Source organism: Hyperolius riggenbachi, chromosome 4 (assembly GCF_040937935.1).
Source record: "Hyperolius riggenbachi isolate aHypRig1 chromosome 4, aHypRig1.pri, whole genome shotgun sequence".
NCBI classification, from domain to species: domain Eukaryota; kingdom Metazoa; phylum Chordata; class Amphibia; order Anura; family Hyperoliidae; genus Hyperolius; species Hyperolius riggenbachi.
In genome coordinates this window covers 250,668,778-250,690,101 of record NC_090649.1, presented here as the reverse complement: position 1 = coordinate 250,690,101, position 21,324 = coordinate 250,668,778, and the positions used below count along the sequence as shown (strand labels likewise).

Genomic DNA, 21,324 nt, shown 5'->3' with positions numbered 1-21,324 from the left:
CAGGTTCGCCAGTCTTGCACAATTTGTTGCCCTAAATCCAGTAAGATAGTACTCGTGTGCTAAAAGTGGTTGACTTGACCAATTTCTGCTTTGTATTGACAGTATTATATAATTGGTCTAACTTTTTCTAGTTTTCCCAAGCCTTTCACACAAAAAATGTGCATGCCTACATTCAACTTGGGTTTATTTCTCAGTATTGCATTGTCCTGACAAACTGTATGTATTCAAGCATGGATAAGAAGCACTGTGTGTGAATGCTGTTAAACTGTAATGCATTTGTAGGATATAAAGATGATACATTTTACTAGCTAGTAGTACTAAAAATACTATTTGGCATAGCTATTTCATGGGATGAAAACAATGATGTAAATTTTATCTTTCCTACAGGTTTAGTTGCACATAGTGATCTAGATGAAAGAGCTATAGAAGCATTAAAGGAATTCAATGAAGAAGGTGCATTAGCTGTACTTCAGCAGTTTAAGGACAGCGATCTTTCGCATGTACAGGTAAATGTGGTAAACCTCAAATCATGTGTTCAATCATCTGAACCTTGCAGTTTTTAAATATGATTTATACTTAGATATGTAATTTTTAGTTGCCAGGATTTTTTCAAAGTTTTACCCTTCTCACTTCACACCTTACATGACTAAAATTCCAAACCCTCTTCTACTTAATGGAAAGCGATCCTCTTCATTGGGGTCACGTTTTCTCATCAGAGCAAGTTGCCTGCCACCTACCATGACCATCCTCAGGGCCCCTCCCAACCAAGGTTCCTTCCACAGACCTAAGCTGCACAGGCAACCCATTTAGTGTTGTTGAATTGCATCTCTCTCGCCCAACCTTTTGAAGTTCCCACAGCAATGTGCCTATCCTTTTTGTAAGGTGCCAGTTAATCCAGTTTTCCATCTGATCTATTGGAATGGGCATCGTTGGAGCTACAGATAGACAGCGAATTAGCCATTTAACAATTCCATTAGCAGTTCCATTTTTCATATTAATTACTTTGCCAATCATCACATTAGTTGTTTTCCTTTGCGGGCCCGACCATCCGGCCAGGGTAAGTTTCAGCTGTCACCCATGTCCCTCTCGCATACAGTAACAGGAAGGTGCGGGAGAGACTCCCACTTTGGAAAAAAAAATACGTAGTTGACCAGGGCAGAATATGGTAAACAAACTTTTTTAAGAAAAGTGGCATTGTATTGCTGTGTGTTTGATTTAGGTGTCCCTACATTTTGGGCTCAATTAAAGTGGATCTGAGCTCAGAACTTTCTCTCTGCTCTAAAAGATTAGGTGCATTATGAAAACAATCAGGGGAAAAAAATTATTATAACGCACAAATCCCAAAAAAGCCCTGCATATGTACTGGATGAACTCCCAGGGAGCAAAGAACGGTTAAAGCATCTCTTTTCCTGTATTGGCTGCACTAAGGTTCTCTGAGTCATGCCTGATTACTCACTTGTTATACTCAACTGTACCTAAATAAACAAGCACAGCTCAGTGCAGATTATAGCTATAGCATTTCTATGTGTAAGACTTTGTTCACATTAGCAAACGCGGACGGCCGTGCGTTCGGAACGCAACGCGTACGAACGCACGCCATCCACGTTTGTATGCGTTGCTGATCCCATTCACTAAAATTGAATGGACCAGCCGTGCATTTTTGGGAAAAAATCGTGCAGCATGCGTTCCCAGACCGCACTGGTCCGGAACGCATGCAGTGTGAACATCAGACAGTGCACTCTATGCACTGTCTGATGTCGTGCGTGTCGGCCTCCTGCACGCGTTCCCAAAACGCGGCTGGAAACGTGTGCAGTGTGAACTGGGCCTAATGAACACTTTTCAGTCTGTTCTTTGCAAGAGCTCAGGTCCACTTTAAGCATTTTCAGTGGGGAGATTTTCCAGAGACATCTTTGCTCATTCGCATATGGGCTTATCAGCAAGAAGTTTTGAATCAGGATGATACCATTTGGGCATCACTGAGTTTACTTTAAATGCAGATTCTAAATGTCGTACCACATACTATGTGATTTAACTGCTACTCCTGGTAAAGCTAAAAAATGACAAAAAAAAAGCTTGGAGGCAATAATTGGGTGACCTGGCAAGCAGTGCACACAGATTTTCTATAGATTTCTTGCTGAAATCTATAGAAAAATGTTGATGGATTCAATCAGATAATATCAGAAGGATCTATCTGATGGCCACATCAACCACTGTATGGCCAGCTTTAGTTGGACTTAAAACCTATTTCCATGCGCGTGCCGCATCAGTTTCCAAATCGGACACGGAACCCGTTATGCTACGAAGTTGTGCCATTCTCAGCTGTAGAGATTTGGGTGCCTATTGTGGAAAACTGTAGCATGCCGTTCAAACCGCATTGGCATACGGTTTGGACAGATAGCCTATTGACAGGAGTAGGCGGCTTTCCCCATCCAGCTTGGATGCTGGTAAATTCTATGTATTTTGCACTAGTGGAAACAGGCCCTTAATCGTCTAAAAGTAAAATAACTGTGTTGTCCATTATTGGCTTTATTTTTTTCCAGTATTTATCTGATCATTAAGCTCATATTTAACTATTCCACTTTAGAATAAAAGTGCCTTTTTATGTGGAGTTATGAAGACCTATAGGCAGAGAGAGAAACAAGGGACCAAAGTTGCGGATTCTAGCAAAGGACCAGATGAGTCCAAAATAAAGGTATGTACACTTTAGTTTTAGACTTAATTGCTACACATGCTTTATAATTTTATTTATTTTTTCCGTAGAATTGGATTATCCTTGACTGTCTTACAATAGTTTGACAGTCATGGATTTTTTTTTTTTTTTCCAAATGTAAAAAAAGACTTTGGCTATGTTCACACATTACAGCTTTTCGGGCATGAGGGCAGCAGGCCAACAAATATGTGGATAGAAGCAATGTCCATCACATATGACCATTTGAAACATCCATAAAACGGAGGGCAACGTAATAACTTGCACAATATTAATGAACACGGCATACGCAGCGAATGCCGATGGAAACATTGAAAGCCTATGGGAATGTGTCTGCTTTTGCTAGGCTTTTTTTCCCTATACGTTCCTGCACCTCTTCTGTTCTCTTCTGCCTTGTCAACTTCTATTTTTAAAATCGACTGTCAAGAAACCAGCAACAATTCGTGATGATGGTCTAAAATGTAGTGTCATGCTATTATCATGCCAGCATTTCAATAGACACCTCGGATTTCATTTTAACACATTTCTAATCTAGCACAGTGAACCTAGATTGAAACAGAAAATCAAAAGATCCCTTTAGCTTAACCTAGATCAAATTTGTTTATACCTTTTTTTTTTTTTTTTTTTTAAATGCAGTAAAATCATTAAATACGATAAGATCTGCTTATGGTAAGCTTAAAGGGACGAAGTAGCTTACTATATCGGAATTTGTTATACATACCGTAGAGTATTTATATAGGTGCATGGCTGGGACTTGGGGATGGCGTTTACTATAACCAGATCTTATTTTATCAGGCGATTTTCTTGGAATTTTAAAACTTGGGAATAGATCAGCATTGTAAAGTTTAAAAATGTGTGCTTGGTCTTTTTTTAGGCCCTACTAGAAAGAACAGGATACACTTTAGATGTGACGACAGGTCAAAGAAAATATGGTGGACCACCACCCAACATGGTCCACTCTGGACAGCAGCCTTCTGTTGGTACAGAGGTAAAAAAAATTATGTGCATACTTGTGATTCTTTTTGGACATTTTTCCTCGTTTGATTTATTTATTTTTTCTTAATCAGATATTTGTAGGAAAAATCCCAAGAGACCTTTTTGAAGATGAACTTGTTCCATTATTTGAGAAGGCTGGTGCAATTTGGGATCTCCGATTAATGATGGACCCTTTAACTGGTTTAAATAGAGGCTATGCTTTTGTTACGTTTTGTACAAAAGAAGCGGCTCAGGAAGCTGTCAAGTTGGTAAGTATTGTTGTAGCACCAATAATTTACCCCAATTTAGAGGTGCTCTTAAATAGTACCTGGACTGACATAAGATAAACATAGGTACTTTTAGGACTAGACTCACTAAGAAATGGTCTAAAGTAGCTTCCTGTATTTCTGCAGTAAGTGTTGGTGCCCTTTTCCACCATGGTTAGTGAGTTCATGAGCAAGACGACTTTCATGCCTTGTACACTGATTCAACCCATGCTCTATTATCTTCAATACAGCTGTCAAATATCTGATCGATATCTGCTTAAAATGATTGCTAACTCAGTAAAGGACCAGCCTTTAAAGCGTCATAACCAAAATTAGACAGTAGTGGGTGCGTTGCTCACTATAAACAGAATATTTATAGGTTAACCTGCCTGGCGTTCTATTAAGATCGCCAGGGAGGCTGCGGGAGAGCTTTTTTTTTAATAAAAAAAAAAAACAATTTCATGCAGCCAACTGAAAGTTGGCTGCATGAAAGCCCACTAGAGGGCGCTCCGGAGGCGTTCTTCCGATCGCCTCCGGCGCCCAGAATAAACAAGGAAGGCCGCAATGAGCAGCCTTCCTTGTTTTGCTTACATCGTCGCCATAGCGACGAGCGGAGTGACGTCATGGACGTAAGCCGACGTCCTGACGTCAGCCGCCTCCGATCCAGCCCTTAGCGCTGGCCGGAACTTTTTGTTCCGGCTACGCTGGGCTCAGGCGGCTGGGGGGACCCTCTTTCGCCGCTGCTCGCGGCGGATCGCCGCAGAGCGGCGGCGATCAGGCAGCACACGCGGCTGGCAAAGTGCCGGCTGCGTGTGCTGCTTTTTATTTGAGCCAAATCGGCCCAGCAGGGCCTGAGCGGCAGGCTCCGGCGGTACTGCACGAGCTGAGCTCGTCCAGACCGCCCAGCAGGTTAACAGGTTTACCTCTGAAAGAAAAACGCAACACTCAGCTGTTGAACTTTATAAAATTATCTTGTTAAGAAAAATAGATAAAGCATATATATATATATACAGGAATATACATCTCTCCAATTGTTAATCATCCAAAAAATACATTTTCATCCAAAAATACATTTTCAAAGTTCCTTTAGTTAACCTCCCTGGCGGTAAGCCCGAACTGAGTTCGGGCTATGCCGCCGGGAGGCACAGCCCGAACTGAGTTCGGGCTATGCCGCCGGGAGGCACCGCTCAGGCCCCGCTGGGCCGATATGCATAATTTTTTTTGTTACACGCAGCTAGCACTTTGCTAGCTGTGTGTAACCTCCAATCGCCGCCGATCCGCCGCTATACGCGTCGCCGCAGCCGCCCCCCCCCGCAGACCCCCGTGCGCTGCCTGGCCAATCAGTGCCAGGCAGCGCCGTGGGGTGGATCGGATTCCCCTTTGACGTCACGGCGTCGATGACGTCATCCCGCCCCGTCGCCATGGCGACGGGGGAAGCCCTCCAAGAGATTCCGTTCTTTGAACGGGATCTCTTGATCTCCGATCGCCTAAGGCGATCGGAGGGGCTGGGGGGATGCCGCTCGGCAGCGGCTATCATGTAGCGAGACATTGTCTCGCTACATGAAAAAGAAAAAAAAAACGTATTTGCTGCCCCCTGGCGGATTTTAATAAACCGCCAGGGAGGTTAAGAGTCCATTTCAATATAGCAAATATTCTGCTGTAGCTTTTATCCTTCATCGATAATTGTTGTCTCGAGATGGTACTCACAATATAGCTTTATCCTTAAAAAATGATATATGAAGTTCTATTCTTATATAAAGAACTTAAAGTAGATATATCTTAATCAATCAAAGCTTGGTAATTATCTCTAAGCTTGCAATTGCGTTTGAATAGTAATACTTATAGCATAGAAAAAAGTTATCTAAGAACTCAAACTGCTGAAGTTTAAAAAGACAAGTCTTTAACGTTTATATAGACTAATTGTCAAAGAATTCAGCAAGAATAATTGCATATTACCTCTCTGATGTATCTTTCAGAATCACGTGTCTGGGAAAGTAAGCTTCGGCCTAGGATGTTTCAGGCAGCAAGGACATCAGGCAATGAATACAATATACAGCCTGAAAACTCTCTTTTATAGAGATTTTCTCCCCAGAAATAATATAAGGGAATTTCCTAACTATTTTTAAATGAGCACATATGACTTAATGGTTGTTTTTATGACATTGCTTTACTCTTATTTTTAGATAGGGATATCTAGATGCCCCTTGTGGTTATATGTGGTAACAGCAGGCACAAGGCTTAAGGCCTAATTGTTTTAATACAATCTGAAATCAAGTGTATATTATTGATCAGCTTATTAGATGTGTGAACACTATGTGATTAACATTTTGCGCATAAAGCAGACTTTTAGTTTTAGCAGTGTATATATCTTGACCTTAGATGGTTAAACTTACTAACACAACAATACTGCATAACATGTGAACATTTCTTCAATATTATCTCACTTTTAACCTTGTAGAAATAAACAGCTCACCTCCAACAATAACACTAAAAAGTACACAATCTAATTTACTCACGAATCTTGAAATTCACTCAAATTATCTGCAAACCATTTAACATGTGTACACTCTGTACAGTCTAGGCTAGGGGGATAATTTCTCTGCATTAATATGAGATTCTGACACAGCTGCATAACCCATTTTTTTTTTTTTATTTGTAACTTGTTATAAAGATGTAAAAACGTATCATTTGTGTAAAATGAGAGCCCCTTGTAAATTTTTATTGTATGTGAATGCACTTCCCATGTTTATGTAGGCTAAAGCTACCCATACACTGCTCAACCTCAGCGCCGATTGTACCGCGACTGTTACATGATTGTCATTATTAATATTGTGTGTGACATTGGCCCGAAGGTCGATTATAGATCCATTTGCCGTGTCAATTTGCGCCAACGGCAAACAAATTTTGCCCAGTTTGACATTCGAATATTAAATTGGGCTAAATATTGTATAGTGTATGGTCAGCTTAAAGGACAACTGAAGTGAGAGGTATGTGGAGGCTGCAATATTTCCTTTTAAAGGGGACCCAAACTAAAAATACAAGATTTCAGAAATAAAATCTATTTTCTAAATTATCTGGTTCAGCGCCGCAGTGCCAAAAATCTCATTAATCCGAGCAACATACACCTCCCATTTATTCGCCTATAACTTTATTGCTACTTATCACAATGAATTGATCTATATCTTGTTTTTTCCGCCACTAATTAGGCTTTCTTTGGGTAGTACATTTTGCTAAGAATTATTTTTTTCTAAATCTATTTTAACAGAAAGATTAAGAAAGAATACGCTACCGTAATTAAAACTCATGTATTTTATTTGCCCATCTGTCCCGGTTATTACACCGTTTAAACAATGACCCTATCACAATTTATGGCGCCGATATTTTATTTAGAAATAAAGGTGCATTTTTTCAATTTGCGTTCATCACTATTTATAAGCTTATAATTTTAAATAATATAATATATTCTCTTGACATGCATATTTAAAAAGTTCAGACCCTTGGGTAACTGGTTTTTTTTTTTATTTTATTTTTTATTTATTTATTTATTTTTTTTAATTAAAAAAAATGTATGTGGGTAATTTTTGGTGTGGGAGGGAAATTGCTAATTTTAAATGTAAAATATATTTTTTTTATTAAAAAATTATGTGGGTGCAGTTTACTACTTGGCCACAAGATGGCCACAGTGAAAGTCCTGGATGCGAACCATCTCGCATCCAGGAACTAAAATGCTGGGGAGAAGTTTCCTGGGGGCAGAAATACCGCGCTCTGGATAGAAAGCATCTGCATTTCTGCGGGAAAGTTAGATCGGTGAATGGGAATTATATTCCCATTCACTGATCGGGGGCTAGCGGCGGGGGCGCGCCCGATTGCGCGCACCAGCCGGCGGCAGCAGCAGTGCCTATCTGGACGTGAAAGGAAGGGAGAAACCCCTCCCTTCCTTTCATATTGCCGGCAAATAATCCGGCAAACTGGTGGAGTAGATGGTGTCCAGCAAAGGAGGAATTGCTAATTGCTGCCACCTGTATAACCCTAGTTATGCAGAGGAATGTGAAAAGCATGCACTGAAATGCTCATAGGCTAGAAGGAGTGTTTGTTTATATTTGTATGTGTCAGAGTGGTGCAACTAAATATTTTGAATTAAAAAAATGTTTGGTTTGGGTCCGCTTTAAGCAATACCAGTTGCCTGACAGTTCTGCTGATTCTATGCCTCTAATACTTTCAGCCACAGACCCTGAACATGCAGGAGTTCAGGTGTTTCTGACATTGTCAGATCTAACAAGATTAGCTGCATGCTTGTTCCTGGTGTTATTCAGACACTAATGCAGCCAAATAGATCAGAAGGGCGGCCAGGCAACTGGTATTGTTTAACAGGAAATAAACACGGCACCCTCCATATTTTTCTCACTAAAATTGTCACTTAAGACCCTTCTGGTTTATGTTCCCCTAAAACAGGGCCGGTTCAAGTAACAATTGGGCCCCAGGGGAAAATCCCCCCCCCCCCCCCCCCCCCCCCCCCCCCCCCCCCCCCCCCCCCCCCCCCCCCCCCCCCCCCCGAACCAAAAACGTCATTAAAGGGATACTGTAGGGGGGTTGGGGGAAAATGAGCTGAACTTACCCGGGGCTTTTAATGGTCCCCCGCAGACATCCTGTGTTGGCGCAGCCACTCCCCAATTCTCCGGCCCCGCCTCCGGTTCACTTCTGGAATTTCTGACTTTAAAGTCAGAAAACCACTGCGCCTGCGTTGCCGTGTCCTCGCTCCCGCTGATGTGACCAGGAGTGTACTGCGCAGACACAGACCACACTGGGCCTGCGCTGTGAGCTCTTGATGACATCAGCGGGATTGAGGACACGGCAACGCAGGCGCAGTGGTTTTCTGACTTTAAAGTCAGAAATTCCAGAAGTGAACTGGAGGCGGGGTCGGAGCATCGGTGAGCGGCTGCGCGGGCACAGGATGTCTGCGGGGGACCATTAGAAGCCCCGGGTAAGTTCAGCTCATTTTCCCCCGACCCCCCCTACAGTATCCCTTTAAGGGCCTTTTGTTGCGGCCAAATTTTCTTCCTGGGCCCCTGAGCTGGCAGCTGATCCTCCCCCAATCACCTCCCAACTTAACAGACTCTGCAGAATCCCTGGAGAGCAACAGTTAAGATGGGGAGGGACAACTTACAGGCTCTGGGTCCCTGGGGAAATTGCCCAGTTTTTCCTATGGTAGCTCCGGCCCTGCCCTAGAATTAGGTGTATGTTTTGACCTCTAGTACTGTAAATGTTGTGGGCACATATACGAATTGTATGCTCAAATAATTCAGGTTTCTACGTTTATTTTTTTATTTTTTCTTCAGTACAATAACCATGAGATTCGCTCTGGAAAACACATTGGTGTATGTATCTCTGTTGCCAATAATAGACTTTTTGTTGGGTCCATCCCTAAAAGTAAAACAAAGGAACAAATTGTAGAAGAATTTAGCAAAGTTACAGGTAAGACTTTTTACTTTGTTTTATTCTATGTATAGACTTGTGGGTAATGCAAGACGGTTACATACGCACAGTTGGGCTCTTAAAGAGAAACTCCAACCTAGAATTGAACTTTATCCCTATCAGTAGCTGATACCTCCTTTTACATGAGAAATATAATGATTTTCACAAACAGACCATCAGGGGGCGCTGTGTGACTGATTTTGTGCTGAAACCCCTCCCACAAGAAGCTCTGTGTACTGCGGTACTCTGGGCAAACTGCCACAATGTAACAATGTTCACATACAGGGAATAGCTGCTTACAGCTGTCTCTAACAGCCAAAACAGCTAGGAGCAGCTACATAACCTGCCCACAGTAAAAATGTCACCATGTAATGTCAGAATGTAAATCGGGGAGAGGAAAGATTTTACAATGAGCAAACACTGACTAAATCATTTATACATAATTATGGTAAAAAAATGAAGCACTTATTTTTACTACATTATTTTCACTGGAGTTCTTCTTTAAAGTGGATCTGAGAAACTTTTGCTCATTGCATAATTGTGTTCCTTACATATGGTTTATAGGGCATATCTCAAGCTTATGACTTTTTTTGTTTTGTTGTTTTGTTTTAGTACCCGAATTCCCTATAAATTAAACAAGCCTCGCCCACAGCTCCTCCAGTGCCAAGGCACTCTGAGACCCATGTAGCAAGGGGAGCTCAGTCTGGGCAGGAGGAGGAGGTGTTACTAGCCAGTGATTTGAGGCAGAGGGGAGGAGGAGAGGGGAAGTAAGTTTTTTTTTTTTTTTTTTTTTTTTTTTTTTTTTTTCACAGACTGAGAGGTGGAGAATACAGAGCAGCTTGCCTGTGTAATGATCACAAGCAAAACATGGCTGTTGTCAGTATATCACAGGGAGAAGTAATCCTATACCGTTGAAGCTGATTGCAGCTAGATTTGCTGTGTAAACAATCCAAACTTTAGATAAGCGATATAAACAAGTTGCTTGTTATAGTTAGTTTTTCACCTCAGATCTGCTTTAAATGCACAGTGCAATTGTATGCTGTATGTGAACGATTCTTTCAAAAAAATTATCCACTCCTGTAATTTCGATAGCTCACACAGCTTCATTTCCTCACTTTTCTACAGCTTTATAGACCACACCCATCTTCTGCTTGAACACTCAAATGTGTGAATATGCTTAATTGCTATGATCTTTCTGCTTTAACCTCCTTAGCGGTATTCCCGAGTGTAGTTCAGGGTTACTTATCACTGCTGTTAGTGGTTACCCTGAGCTACACTTGTGGATACTGTGAGGGCCAGGTGCAGATATCGCACTCAATCACCTTGCCAGGATCCAGCAGCAGCAACCTTTTCTGTGTCCTCTGAGGCTCTCCATCTCTATGCTGATATCTCAGTCTGGCACATGGCGACAGAGGGCGATCTCTGCATAGAGTGCCCCCGTTGAGGGTGAAAAAACTTAGTAGAAAGAGGCAGGATCCCAGGGTGGTGAGCAATGCACGCTCTGCTGCGGCTCTGCATAGGCGATGGAGGGGATCCATATTGAATGGGGGGAGTACCCACTGGCTACCTACACTGAAAGGGAGACTACCTAAACTAGAACTGTATACTCTGGCTGCCTACACTCAGGGTCACTCACTGGCTGCCTATGAAGGGAAAAGAGGTATGAGCTGAGGCAGGGAAGCAGAACTCCAATTGGATAGCTAGACTCCATGATTCTTGCACTTGTAGGTACACCCTCTCGATACGCATGGAGAGTTCACAAACCACCGTATAGTATATTATTTATTGTATTTATAAAGCTCCAACATATTACGCAGCACTGGACATTCATTTAGGTTACATACAATATTTAGGGGTGACAAACAGCAATATGACAATACAGGGATACAAGAAATCAGATTACACAGCACATTATGAGTACAAGGTAATGCTTAGTCAGTCACTGGAGGGGAGCATGGAGATTAGGCAAGTTAGGTTCACTCAAATGCATAGCATGGGTGCACAGTAATGGAGGTGCATGATCAGGTAGGACACAAAGTATAGTACTGAACTACTAACCCTTCACTCCTCACTCCCAACCCTTCACTCCTCACTCCCAACCTCTGCGATGGTCCATAGTTACCTCTTCTCTAGAAGTGCAGTTGTTTACATTGCTCTTTAACATTGATATGTAAAAGGAAATATTAGCCAAGGGCTAAGAGGCAGCTAAAGAGATAAGTTTATCTCCTTTCTGAAACTGATTACCATTGAGGTTCAAACCCCTGAGAGAAATTTGTCCTTTAGGTGTTTTTTTTGTTTTGTTTTTTGTGTATTTCTGGTGCATAATGTTTTGTGACATACATGTAAGCAAGTAGTGCAGATCACTTCTCATAAGACCATGGCCCATATGCAATTTTTTCCTGAGTTATCTCCTAAGATATAAGTTTTGTATATTCTTTAAAATAACTTTTCAGCATTTTACAATTGAAAGTACCCAAAAGTTATAAAAAAAAAAAAAAAATACTAATAAGTTTGAATATTTTCTTGCTTGCTGGTGGTTTAAAGGCAATTTGACAAGGTGTGACAATATCAACTAGGAGAAAACTCAGAAGAAAAAGTGAGTGGCATATGGGCCAATGATTGTAGTGTTAGGAAGAAGGGAAGATAAAGAGGCAGAGGGGGGGTATTAAAACCATAGTTTGGCAAGGCAAATTTTCTCTCAAAAGTTTAAGCATTCCGTGCCTAGACTGGTTTTCCCCTTAGACTAGAGCAATTTTTTATATTTGGCTATGTCCCTATTAACCACTTGCCGACCGCCTACTTCATATTGGCGGCGGCAAAGTGGCAGCCCCAGGACCACGTAACGCAGATTGGCGTCAGGTCCTGGGGCACTCTCTGGCCGGGGATCGCGCGCTGGGATGCGCACGCATCTGCCGGCAATAGGCTCCGCCCACCCGCGACGTCAACCCGCCGGCCAATTGGAAGCGCCGGCGGGTTGTTAACCCGACGATCGCCGGATAGGAAGCGTATAATACGCTTTGTAATGTTTACAAAGTGTATTATACAGGCTGCCTCCTGCCCTGGTGGTCCCAGTGTCCGAGGGACCACCAGGGCAGGCTGCAGCCACCCTAGTCTGCACCCAAACACACTGATCTGCCCCCTGATCACCCACATTACCCCTAAGACCCCCCCTGCCCACCCCCCAGACCACCATTTGCACACAATCACCCCCCTAATCACCCATCAATCACTCCCTGTCACTATCTGTCAACGCTATTTTTTTTTTTAGTCCCTAAACTGCCCCCTGCTCCCTCCTGATCACCCCCCCACCCCTCAGATTCTCCCCAGACCCCCCCAGACCCTCTCCCCCCCCTGTGTACTGTATGCATCTATCCCCCCTGATCACCTGTCAATCACCCGTCAATCACCCCCTGTCACTGCCACCCATCAATCAGCCCCTAACCTGCCCCTTGCGGGCAATCTGATCACCCACCCACACCAATAGATCGCCCGCAGATCCGACATCAGATCGCCTCCCAAATCCATTGTTTACATCTATTCTCTCCTCTAAACACCCACTAATTACCCATCAATCACCCATCAATCACCCCCTATCACCACCTGTCACTTTTACCCATCAGATTAGACCCTTGCGGGCACCCAATCACCCGCCCACACGCTCAGATTGCCCTCAAACCCCCCCTTATCGATTCGCCAGTGCATTATTTACATCCGTTCTTCCCTGTAATAACCCACTGATCACCTGTCAATCACCCCCTGTCACTGCCACCCATCAATCACCCCCTGTCACTGCCACCCATCAATCAGCCCCTAACCTGCCCCTTGCGGGCAATCTGATCACCCACCCACACCAATAGATCGCCCGCAGATCCGACATCAGATCACCTCCCAAGTGCAGTGTTTACATCTCTTCTCTCCTCTAAACACCCACTAATTACCCATCAATCACCCCCTATCACCACCTGTCACTGTTACCCATCAGATTAGACCCTAATCTGCCCCTTGCGGGCACCCAATCACCCGCCCACACCTCAGACCGCCCTCAGACCCCAGCCCTGATCACCTCGCTAGTGCATTGCTTGCATCTATTTCCCCCCCTCTAATCACACCTTGAGACACCCATAAATCACCTCCTGTCACCCCCTAGCACACCTACCCATCAGATCAGGCCCTAATTTGCCCCGTGTGGGCTCCTGATCACTCGGCCAAACCCTCAGATCCCCCTCAGACCCCCTTCCGATCACCTCCCCAGTACATTGATTGCATCTATTTTCCCCTCTAACCGCCCCCTGAGACACCCATCAATCACCTCCTGTCACCCCCCCCTAGCACTCCTATCCATCAGATCAGGCCCAATACATCTGTCATCTAAGAGGCCACCCTGCTTATGACCGTTTCCACAAAATTTGCCCCCTCATAGACCACCTGTCATCAAAATTTGCAGATGCTTATACCCCTGAACAGTCATTTTGAGAAATTTGGTTTCCAGACTACTCAGTTTTGAGCCCGTAAAATGCCAGGGCAGTATAGGAACCCCACAAGTGACCCCATTTTAGAAAGAAGACACCCCAAGGTATTCTGTTAGGTGTATGATGAGTTCATAGAATTTATTTTTTGTCAAAAGTTAGCGGAAATTGGATTTTTATTTTTTTCACAAAGTGTCATTTTTCACTAACTTGTGACAAAAAATAAAATCTTCTATGAACTCACCATACCCCTAACGGAATACCTTGGGGTGTCTTCTTTCTAAAATGGGGTCACTTGTGGGGTTCCTATACTGCCCTGGCATTTTAGGGGCCCTAAACCGTGGGGAGTAGTCTAGAAAACAAATGCCTCAAAATGACCTGTGAATAGGACGTTGGGCCCCTTAGCACAGTTAGGCTGCAAAAAAGTGTCACACATGTAGTATCGCCATACTCAGGAGAAGTAGTATAATGTGTTTTGTGGTGTATTTTTACACATACCCATGCTGGGTGGGAGAAATCTCTCTGTAAATGGACAATTGTGTGTAAAAAAAAAAAAATCAAAAATGTGTCATTTACAGAGATATTTCTCCCACCCAGCATGGTTATATGTAAAAATACACCACAAAACACATTATACTACTTCTTCTGAGTAGGGCGATACCGCATGTGTGACACTTTTTTGCAGCCTAACTGTGCTAAGGGGCCCAAAGTCCAATGAGTACCTTTAGGATTTCACAGGTCATTTTGAGACATTTGGGTTCAAGACTACTCCTCACGGTTTAGGGCCCCTAAAATGCCATGGCAGTATTGGAACCCCACAAATGACCCCATTCTAGAAAGAAGACACCCCAAGGTATTCTGTTAGGTGTATGATGAGTTCATAGAAGATTTTATTTTTTGTCAAAAGTTAGCGGAAATTGGATTTTTATTGTTTTTTTCACAAAGTGTCATTTTTCACTAACTTGTGACAAAAAATAAAATCTTCTATGAACTCACCATACCCCTAACGGAATACCTTGGGGTGTCTTCTTTCTAAAATGGGGTCACTTGTGGGGTTCCTATACTGCCCTGGCATTTTAGGGGCCCTAAACCGTGAGGAGTAGTCTAGAATCCAAATGCCTCAAAATGACCTGTGAATAGGACGTTAGGCCCCTTAGCGCACCTAGGTTGCAAAAAAGTGTCACACATGTGGTATCGCCGTACTCAGAAGAAGTAGTATAATGTGTTTTGGGGTGTATTTTTATACTTACCCATGCTGGGTGGGAGAAATCTCTCTGTAAATGGACAATTGTGTGTAAAAAAAATCAAATAATTGTCATTTACAGAGATATTTCTCGCACCTAGCATCTGTATGTGTAAAAATACACCCCAAAACACATTATACTACTTCTCCTGAGTACGGCAATACCACATGTGTGGCACTTTTTTGCACCCTAAGTGCGCTAAGGGTCCCAAAGTCAAATGAGTACCTTTAGGATTTCAAAGGTCATTTTGCGACATTTGGTTTCAAGACTACTCCTCACGGTTTAGGGCCCCTAAAATGCCAGGACAGTATAGGAACCCCACAAATGACCCCATTTTAGAAAGAAGACACCCCAAGGTATTCCGTTAGGAGTATGGTGAGTTCATAGAAGATTTTATTTTTGTCAAGTTAGCGGAAAATGACACTTTGTGAAAAAAAAAAAAAACAATTAAAATCAATTTCCGCTAACTTGTGACAAAAAAAAAATCTTCTATGAACTCACCATACTCCTAATGGAATACCTTGGGGTGTCTTCTTTCTAAAATGGGGTAATTTGTGGGATTCCTATACTGTCCTGGCATTTTAGGGGCCCTAAACCGTGAGGAGCAGTCTTGAAACGAAATTTCTCAAAATGACCTGTGAAATCCTAAAGGTACTCATTGGACTTTGGGCCCCTTAGCGCAGTTAGGGTGCAAAAAAGTGCCACACATGTGGTATCGCCGTACTCAGGAGAAGTAGTATAATGTGTTTTGGGGTGTATTTTTCCACATACCCATGCTGAGTGGGAGAAATATCTCTATAAATTGACAATTGTGTGTAAAAAAAAATAAAAAAATTGTCATTTACGGAGATATTTCTCCCACCCAGCATGGGTATGTGTAAAAATACACCCCAAAACACATTATACTACTTCTCCTGAGTACGGCAATACCACGTGTGGCACTTTTTTGCAGCCTAACTGCGCTAAGGGGCCAAAAGTCCAATGAGCATCTTTAGGCTTTACAGGGGTGCTTACAATTGGGCACCCCCCAAAATGCCAGGACAGTGAACACACCCCACAAATGACCCCATTTTGGAAAGTAGACCCTTCAAGGTATTCAGAGAGGAGCATAGTGAGTCCGTGGCAGATTTCATTTTTTTTTTGTCGCAAGTTAGAAGAAATGGAAACTTTTTTTTTTTTTTTTTTTTTTTCTGTCACAAAGTGTCATTTTCCGCTAACTTGTGACAAAAAATAAAATCTTCAATGAACTCACCATGCCTCTCACTGAATACTTTGGGATGTCTTCTTTGCAAAATGGGGTCATTTGGGGGGTATTTGTACTATCCTAGAATTTTAGCCCCTCATGAAACCTGACAGGTGCGCAGAAAAGTCAGAGATGCTTGAAAATGGGAAAATTCACTTTTTGCACCATAGTTTGTAAACGCTATAACTTTTACCCAATCCAATAAATATACACTGAATGGTTTTTTTTTTTTATCAGACATGTAGCAGAATAACTTTCGCGCTCAAATGTATAGGAAATTTTACTTTATTTGAAAAATGTCAGCACAGAAAGTTAAAAAAGTCATTTTTTTGACAAAATTCATGTCTTTTTTGATGAATATAATAAAAAGTAAAACTCGCAGCAGCAATCAAATGGCACCAAAAGAAAGCTGTATTAGTGACAAGAAAAAGAGGTAAAATTCATTTAGGTGGTAGGTTGTATGACTGAGCAATAAACCGTGAAAGCTGCAGTGGTCCGAATGGGAAAAAAGGCTCTGGTCCTTAAGGGGTTTTATGACTGCAGTCCTTAAGTGGTTAAATTGGCAATAAGTTTATTAGTGCCAGGGATGAGCTCCCAACACGCTGCCCATCACTCTGTTAAGTATTTTTAGCTTTGAGGAAGAAAGTATCTGAGTGAGTGAACGCAATGAGTGCAGCAGCCAGAGGTGGCAACAAGGGCCGGTTAACCAGCACCACCCAACCACGGCCCGCAGGTGTAAAAGCTTTGGTTTCACACAAAGCATAATGTCATAAGCTCATTCTTCACCTCCCTGGCGGTATGATTATTTCTGAATTTTTGAGTCTAAAAGTGGTGAGTTTTTTTTTGGCCCGCTTAGACACTAAAACCAGGAAAAAATAACTGAGGTCCACAGCGCTGCAATTCTCCTTGCGTCCTCTGTGTGGCGCTGTAACCATTTTGTTAGATTGCCATCTGTTGTCATGATGACAAACTGTGATCTCACCAGAGGGATCCAGAGCCTCCGAGGACTGGAAGGAGAATGGCTGTCTGTGTCTGGATCCCGGGGGAGGGGAGTTGAAACACCTGCTGCGATTTATACTCTGCTCTGCACATGAATTTTAAAGGGAAAAAGACAAAACATTATTTATTTTTTTTGTAAAAGGAATAAGTTTCACAGTTTTCTCCAATTATTGCTTTAAAGTGCTTTTGTACATAAACACAAACTAAAGTTGGTTACCTAAATTGTGTCGCTGCTACAACGTATGGTAGCGATATTTGTTTTTTTGAAAATAAGGTAGATTTCTCTGCATTATGTACTTTTCCAGAGTACTGCAATTCTAATACAGGTCTATAAAAGGTTTAAAGAAAGCAGAATTAGTTGTTTTTTTGTAAGGGTTGTGGTCCTTAAAGTGGGCAGGGTTATAGGTGGTGGGTGAATACATTGAAAATATTATTTAACCAACTCTTTCTTAGGGCTCTTTTCCACTATGAAATGCGATTGCGTTATTTCAATTTCCACCATGTGATTGCGATTGAGCTACTATACAATAGAGCTCAATCGCATCCAAAACGCAGCAGGACGTTTGGACCAAAATCGCATCACAAATGGATCGCACTAATGGAAATTACTGCTGCTGTTTTTATTAATTTAATGTACCTTGCGTTTTGCGATCGGAATCAAATCAGAGTAGTGGAAAAAGGCCCTTATAGCTGCTCTGGTGTTCTAGTGTTCTTATTTATATCTTTCTCTGGGGTCGAAAGATTATTGAGCATTCATTTTAGGCGCAAGTTAGTTTGAAATGTGTTATGTGCCTAATATATCCAGCAGGTGGCAAGCTTACACTCTGCAGGCATCTCTTAAAGGATACCCGAAGTGACATGAAATACACATGGGTATGTACAGTGCATAGCACACAAATAACTATGCTGTTCCTTTTTTTTTCTTTCTCTGCCTAAAAGAGTTAAATATCAGGTATGTAAGTGGCTGACTCAGTCCTGACTCAGACAGGAAGGGACTACAGTGTGACCCTCACAGTCTATCTCATCATGTCACATGTCACTTCGTGTATCCTTTTAATCTGGCAGTGCTGCATTGCAGCACCACTTTGTGCCCCATTTATCTAACATAAGGAGCCTGACCCACACTGGGGAAAATTTTCTGAATAAATGGTTTATAAAGCATCCTATCTGGTAATGGTTATCATTCTAATAACTGTAGACTAGAATGGTCTGTAGGCCTCCTATGTGATTAAAATTAGGGGAAAAAAAATCGCTCTTCTTGGTGCCTCTGACTTCTTCTGATACTTCTCATTTACCTTTAGAGTTATGTGAAAAGTCTGATAAAGTCCATTCTCAATCTTTTGTTCAGAATTGTCCCTTAAATCCAGTACCTTATATCATGTGGGTAGGCCAGCTTAACAAAAGGGATGTCCTGGGTAGCATTTCATGTGAATTTTGGCACCCGTTGTGGCTTTCATGTTATCTGTGTATTTCACCCGAATGTTGTAGTTACTTATTAGTGTACACCTGCTACATGTATGCATAATTTTTATTTTGCTACAAAAAGGTTTGGCTTTTTCCAAGGATGGATCACATGCATGGTAGATACTAAGGGGAGACATTGGGGGCTGGGCTTATATTTGGGTCACACATAAGGTTTGTTGGGGTATACTTTATATACGGTATGTGTGTTAACCTATCTGACACCATTCCTAATTTGTGTACCTGCAGAAGGTCTTACCGATGTTATATTATATCATCAGCCTGATGACAAGAAAAAGAACAGAGGTTTCTGTTTTCTTGAATATGAAGACCACAAAACAGCAGCACAAGCTAGGCGTCGACTAATGAGTGGAAAAGTAAAAGTATGGGGTAATGTTGTGACTGTGGAATGGGCAGACCCTATTGAAGATCCTGATCCTGAAGTAATGGCAAAGGTAATTGCAATGAGATTGTACTAGCTAAATGTAATATCCCGTTACAAGAGTAAAGGTAATTCAACATTTTATTTTTTATTTTTTTAGGTTAAAGTTTTGTTTGTGCGTAATCTTGCAAACACAGTTACTGAAGAAATCTTGGAAAAGTCTTTTGGACAGTTTGGTAAATTGGAAAGGGTCAAAAAGCTAAAAGACTACGCTTTTATACATTTTGATGAAAGAGTTGGTGCAGTAAAGGTAAGACCTTGTATGTATACCAAATTGGCACCACTGTGTATACCGCCCAACATCTTGCAGAAGATTGTGTGCTATTGTACTGTTTTATAAAAGTGTCTTTCCTTTCTTAGTTTTATGTTGTCAGCAATGGGTACCAACCGCATAACATATATTTTACTGCTGTTGTAATGTGCTTTGCTCTCCAACATCCATGATTTTATCCCTATTTCTCGTGGCAACCTCTCAATTGGCAGTGGCAAGCTTTAGAAAGTTTAAAGGGCTTCCGTGGAGTGTTTAAAAAAACAACAAAAAACTGACACTTACCTGTGCCTTCTATTGGCCTACTGCAGCTTTCATGTCTCGCGCTGTCCTCCTACGGTCCTCTGTTCCCCTCCGCCGTTCCCGGTCTAATTATTCTTCTAATACAACTGCGGTTGCGTGGCCGTGCGCGTTTGCTCGCTCCCGCTTGCATCTCCTTGAGCTTACTGCGCAGTACGAGTTTTTCTCATTCTGCGCAGTAAGCTGCGGGGGCGCGCAGTATTAGTCTAGTTAGATGAATAATTGGACCAGCCGAGGGGAATGGAGAATTGTAGGATGACGGCGCAGGACATGACTGCTGCAGGGGGCTGATATTTTTTTAAACCCTCCACAGAACTCCTTTAATTTAATCCTATTATGTTGTCTTTCACAAATTGTATTTTTGTATAGCTTTTAACCAGTTCACCCCCAAGGGTTTTTATCCTAACGGACCAGAGCAATTTTCAGTTGTCAGCGCTCCTCCCTTTTATTCCCTAATAACTTTATTACTACTTATCACAAGAAAATGATCTATACCTCGTTTTTTTCGCCACCAATTAGGCTTTCTGTGGATAGTACATTTTGCTAAGAATTTTTTTATTCTAAATGCATTTTAATGAGAAAAACAGAAAAAAAAAGAAAAAAAATCATTATTTCTCAGTGTTCAGCCTTTATAGTTTTAAAATTAAACATTCTCCTGTGGATAAAACAAACACGTTTTATTTGCCCAGTGGTCCCGATAATTAAACCGTTTAGATTATGTCCCTACCACAATGTATGGCGACAGTATATTATTTTGAAATATAAGTGGTTATTTTTCTGTTTGTTCTGGCCATAATTACAAGCCCCTATGTAATAAATTAAAATTAATTTTCCCCCATAAAATATAGAATAAAAAAAGCTGAGTCCCTAAGGCAACTATTTATTTATTTTTTTAAGCTGATTTTTTTTTTTTACAAGTGTTTTTTTTGGGGGGGAGGGTTGGAAGTGTAATTTTATTAATGATGTGTATATACTTGAAAATGTATGTGTTTTGTAGGTGTAATATACTTTTTGGCCACAAGATGGCGCTGGTGAACACTCATAGGACGTGTTCACTTTTTTTTTTTTTTTTTTACACACTTTATTAAACTGTTACATTTCCTGTTTATGTGAATGGACGTAGCCGCTGTTCGCGGTCACGTCCATTCACTCCAGGCACTGCGATTGGGTAGAGGACTGTTCAGTCCTCTTCCCCAATCGCCCAGCACGGGATCCCGACGGTAATGGCGGCGGTAGCGGCGGACACACGGCGGTAGCAGCGGCGGGAATGCGCGACGTATTAAAACGTCATGTTGCTGTTAATAGCGGTAAGCATGACGTTTTAATACGTTAGGATGGCGGTAAATGGTTAAAAGTACCTAAATTTTATTTTTAATTCTTTACATAGCAGTATTAAGAAAAGGTGATAGACTTAATGGTCTGCTACCAGTCTTGAACTGTAAATGCTCTATAAGTGTTTTAAGTGCACTGCTGCTGTTCAC

The 21,324-nt window shown here is 41.9% G+C and overlaps 1 protein-coding gene across 9 annotated transcripts in view; it reads left to right on the top strand.

The window, feature by feature from the left end:
- SYNCRIP (synaptotagmin binding cytoplasmic RNA interacting protein) overlaps window positions 1-21,324 on the top strand; it is a 58,763-nt gene that overhangs the window by 22,428 nt on the left and 15,011 nt on the right. For all 9 annotated transcript variants that reach the window (XM_068231114.1, XM_068231119.1, XM_068231116.1 and 6 more), the window contains 7 exons: window positions 388-506; window positions 2,585-2,692; window positions 3,582-3,695; window positions 3,775-3,951; window positions 9,285-9,420; window positions 19,083-19,288; window positions 19,376-19,525. In XM_068231114.1, coding sequence (XP_068087215.1) covers window positions 388-506; window positions 2,585-2,692; window positions 3,582-3,695; window positions 3,775-3,951; window positions 9,285-9,420; window positions 19,083-19,288; window positions 19,376-19,525 — 1,010 coding nt within the window. The remainder of the gene's footprint in view (window positions 1-387; window positions 507-2,584; window positions 2,693-3,581; window positions 3,696-3,774; window positions 3,952-9,284; window positions 9,421-19,082; window positions 19,289-19,375; window positions 19,526-21,324) is intronic.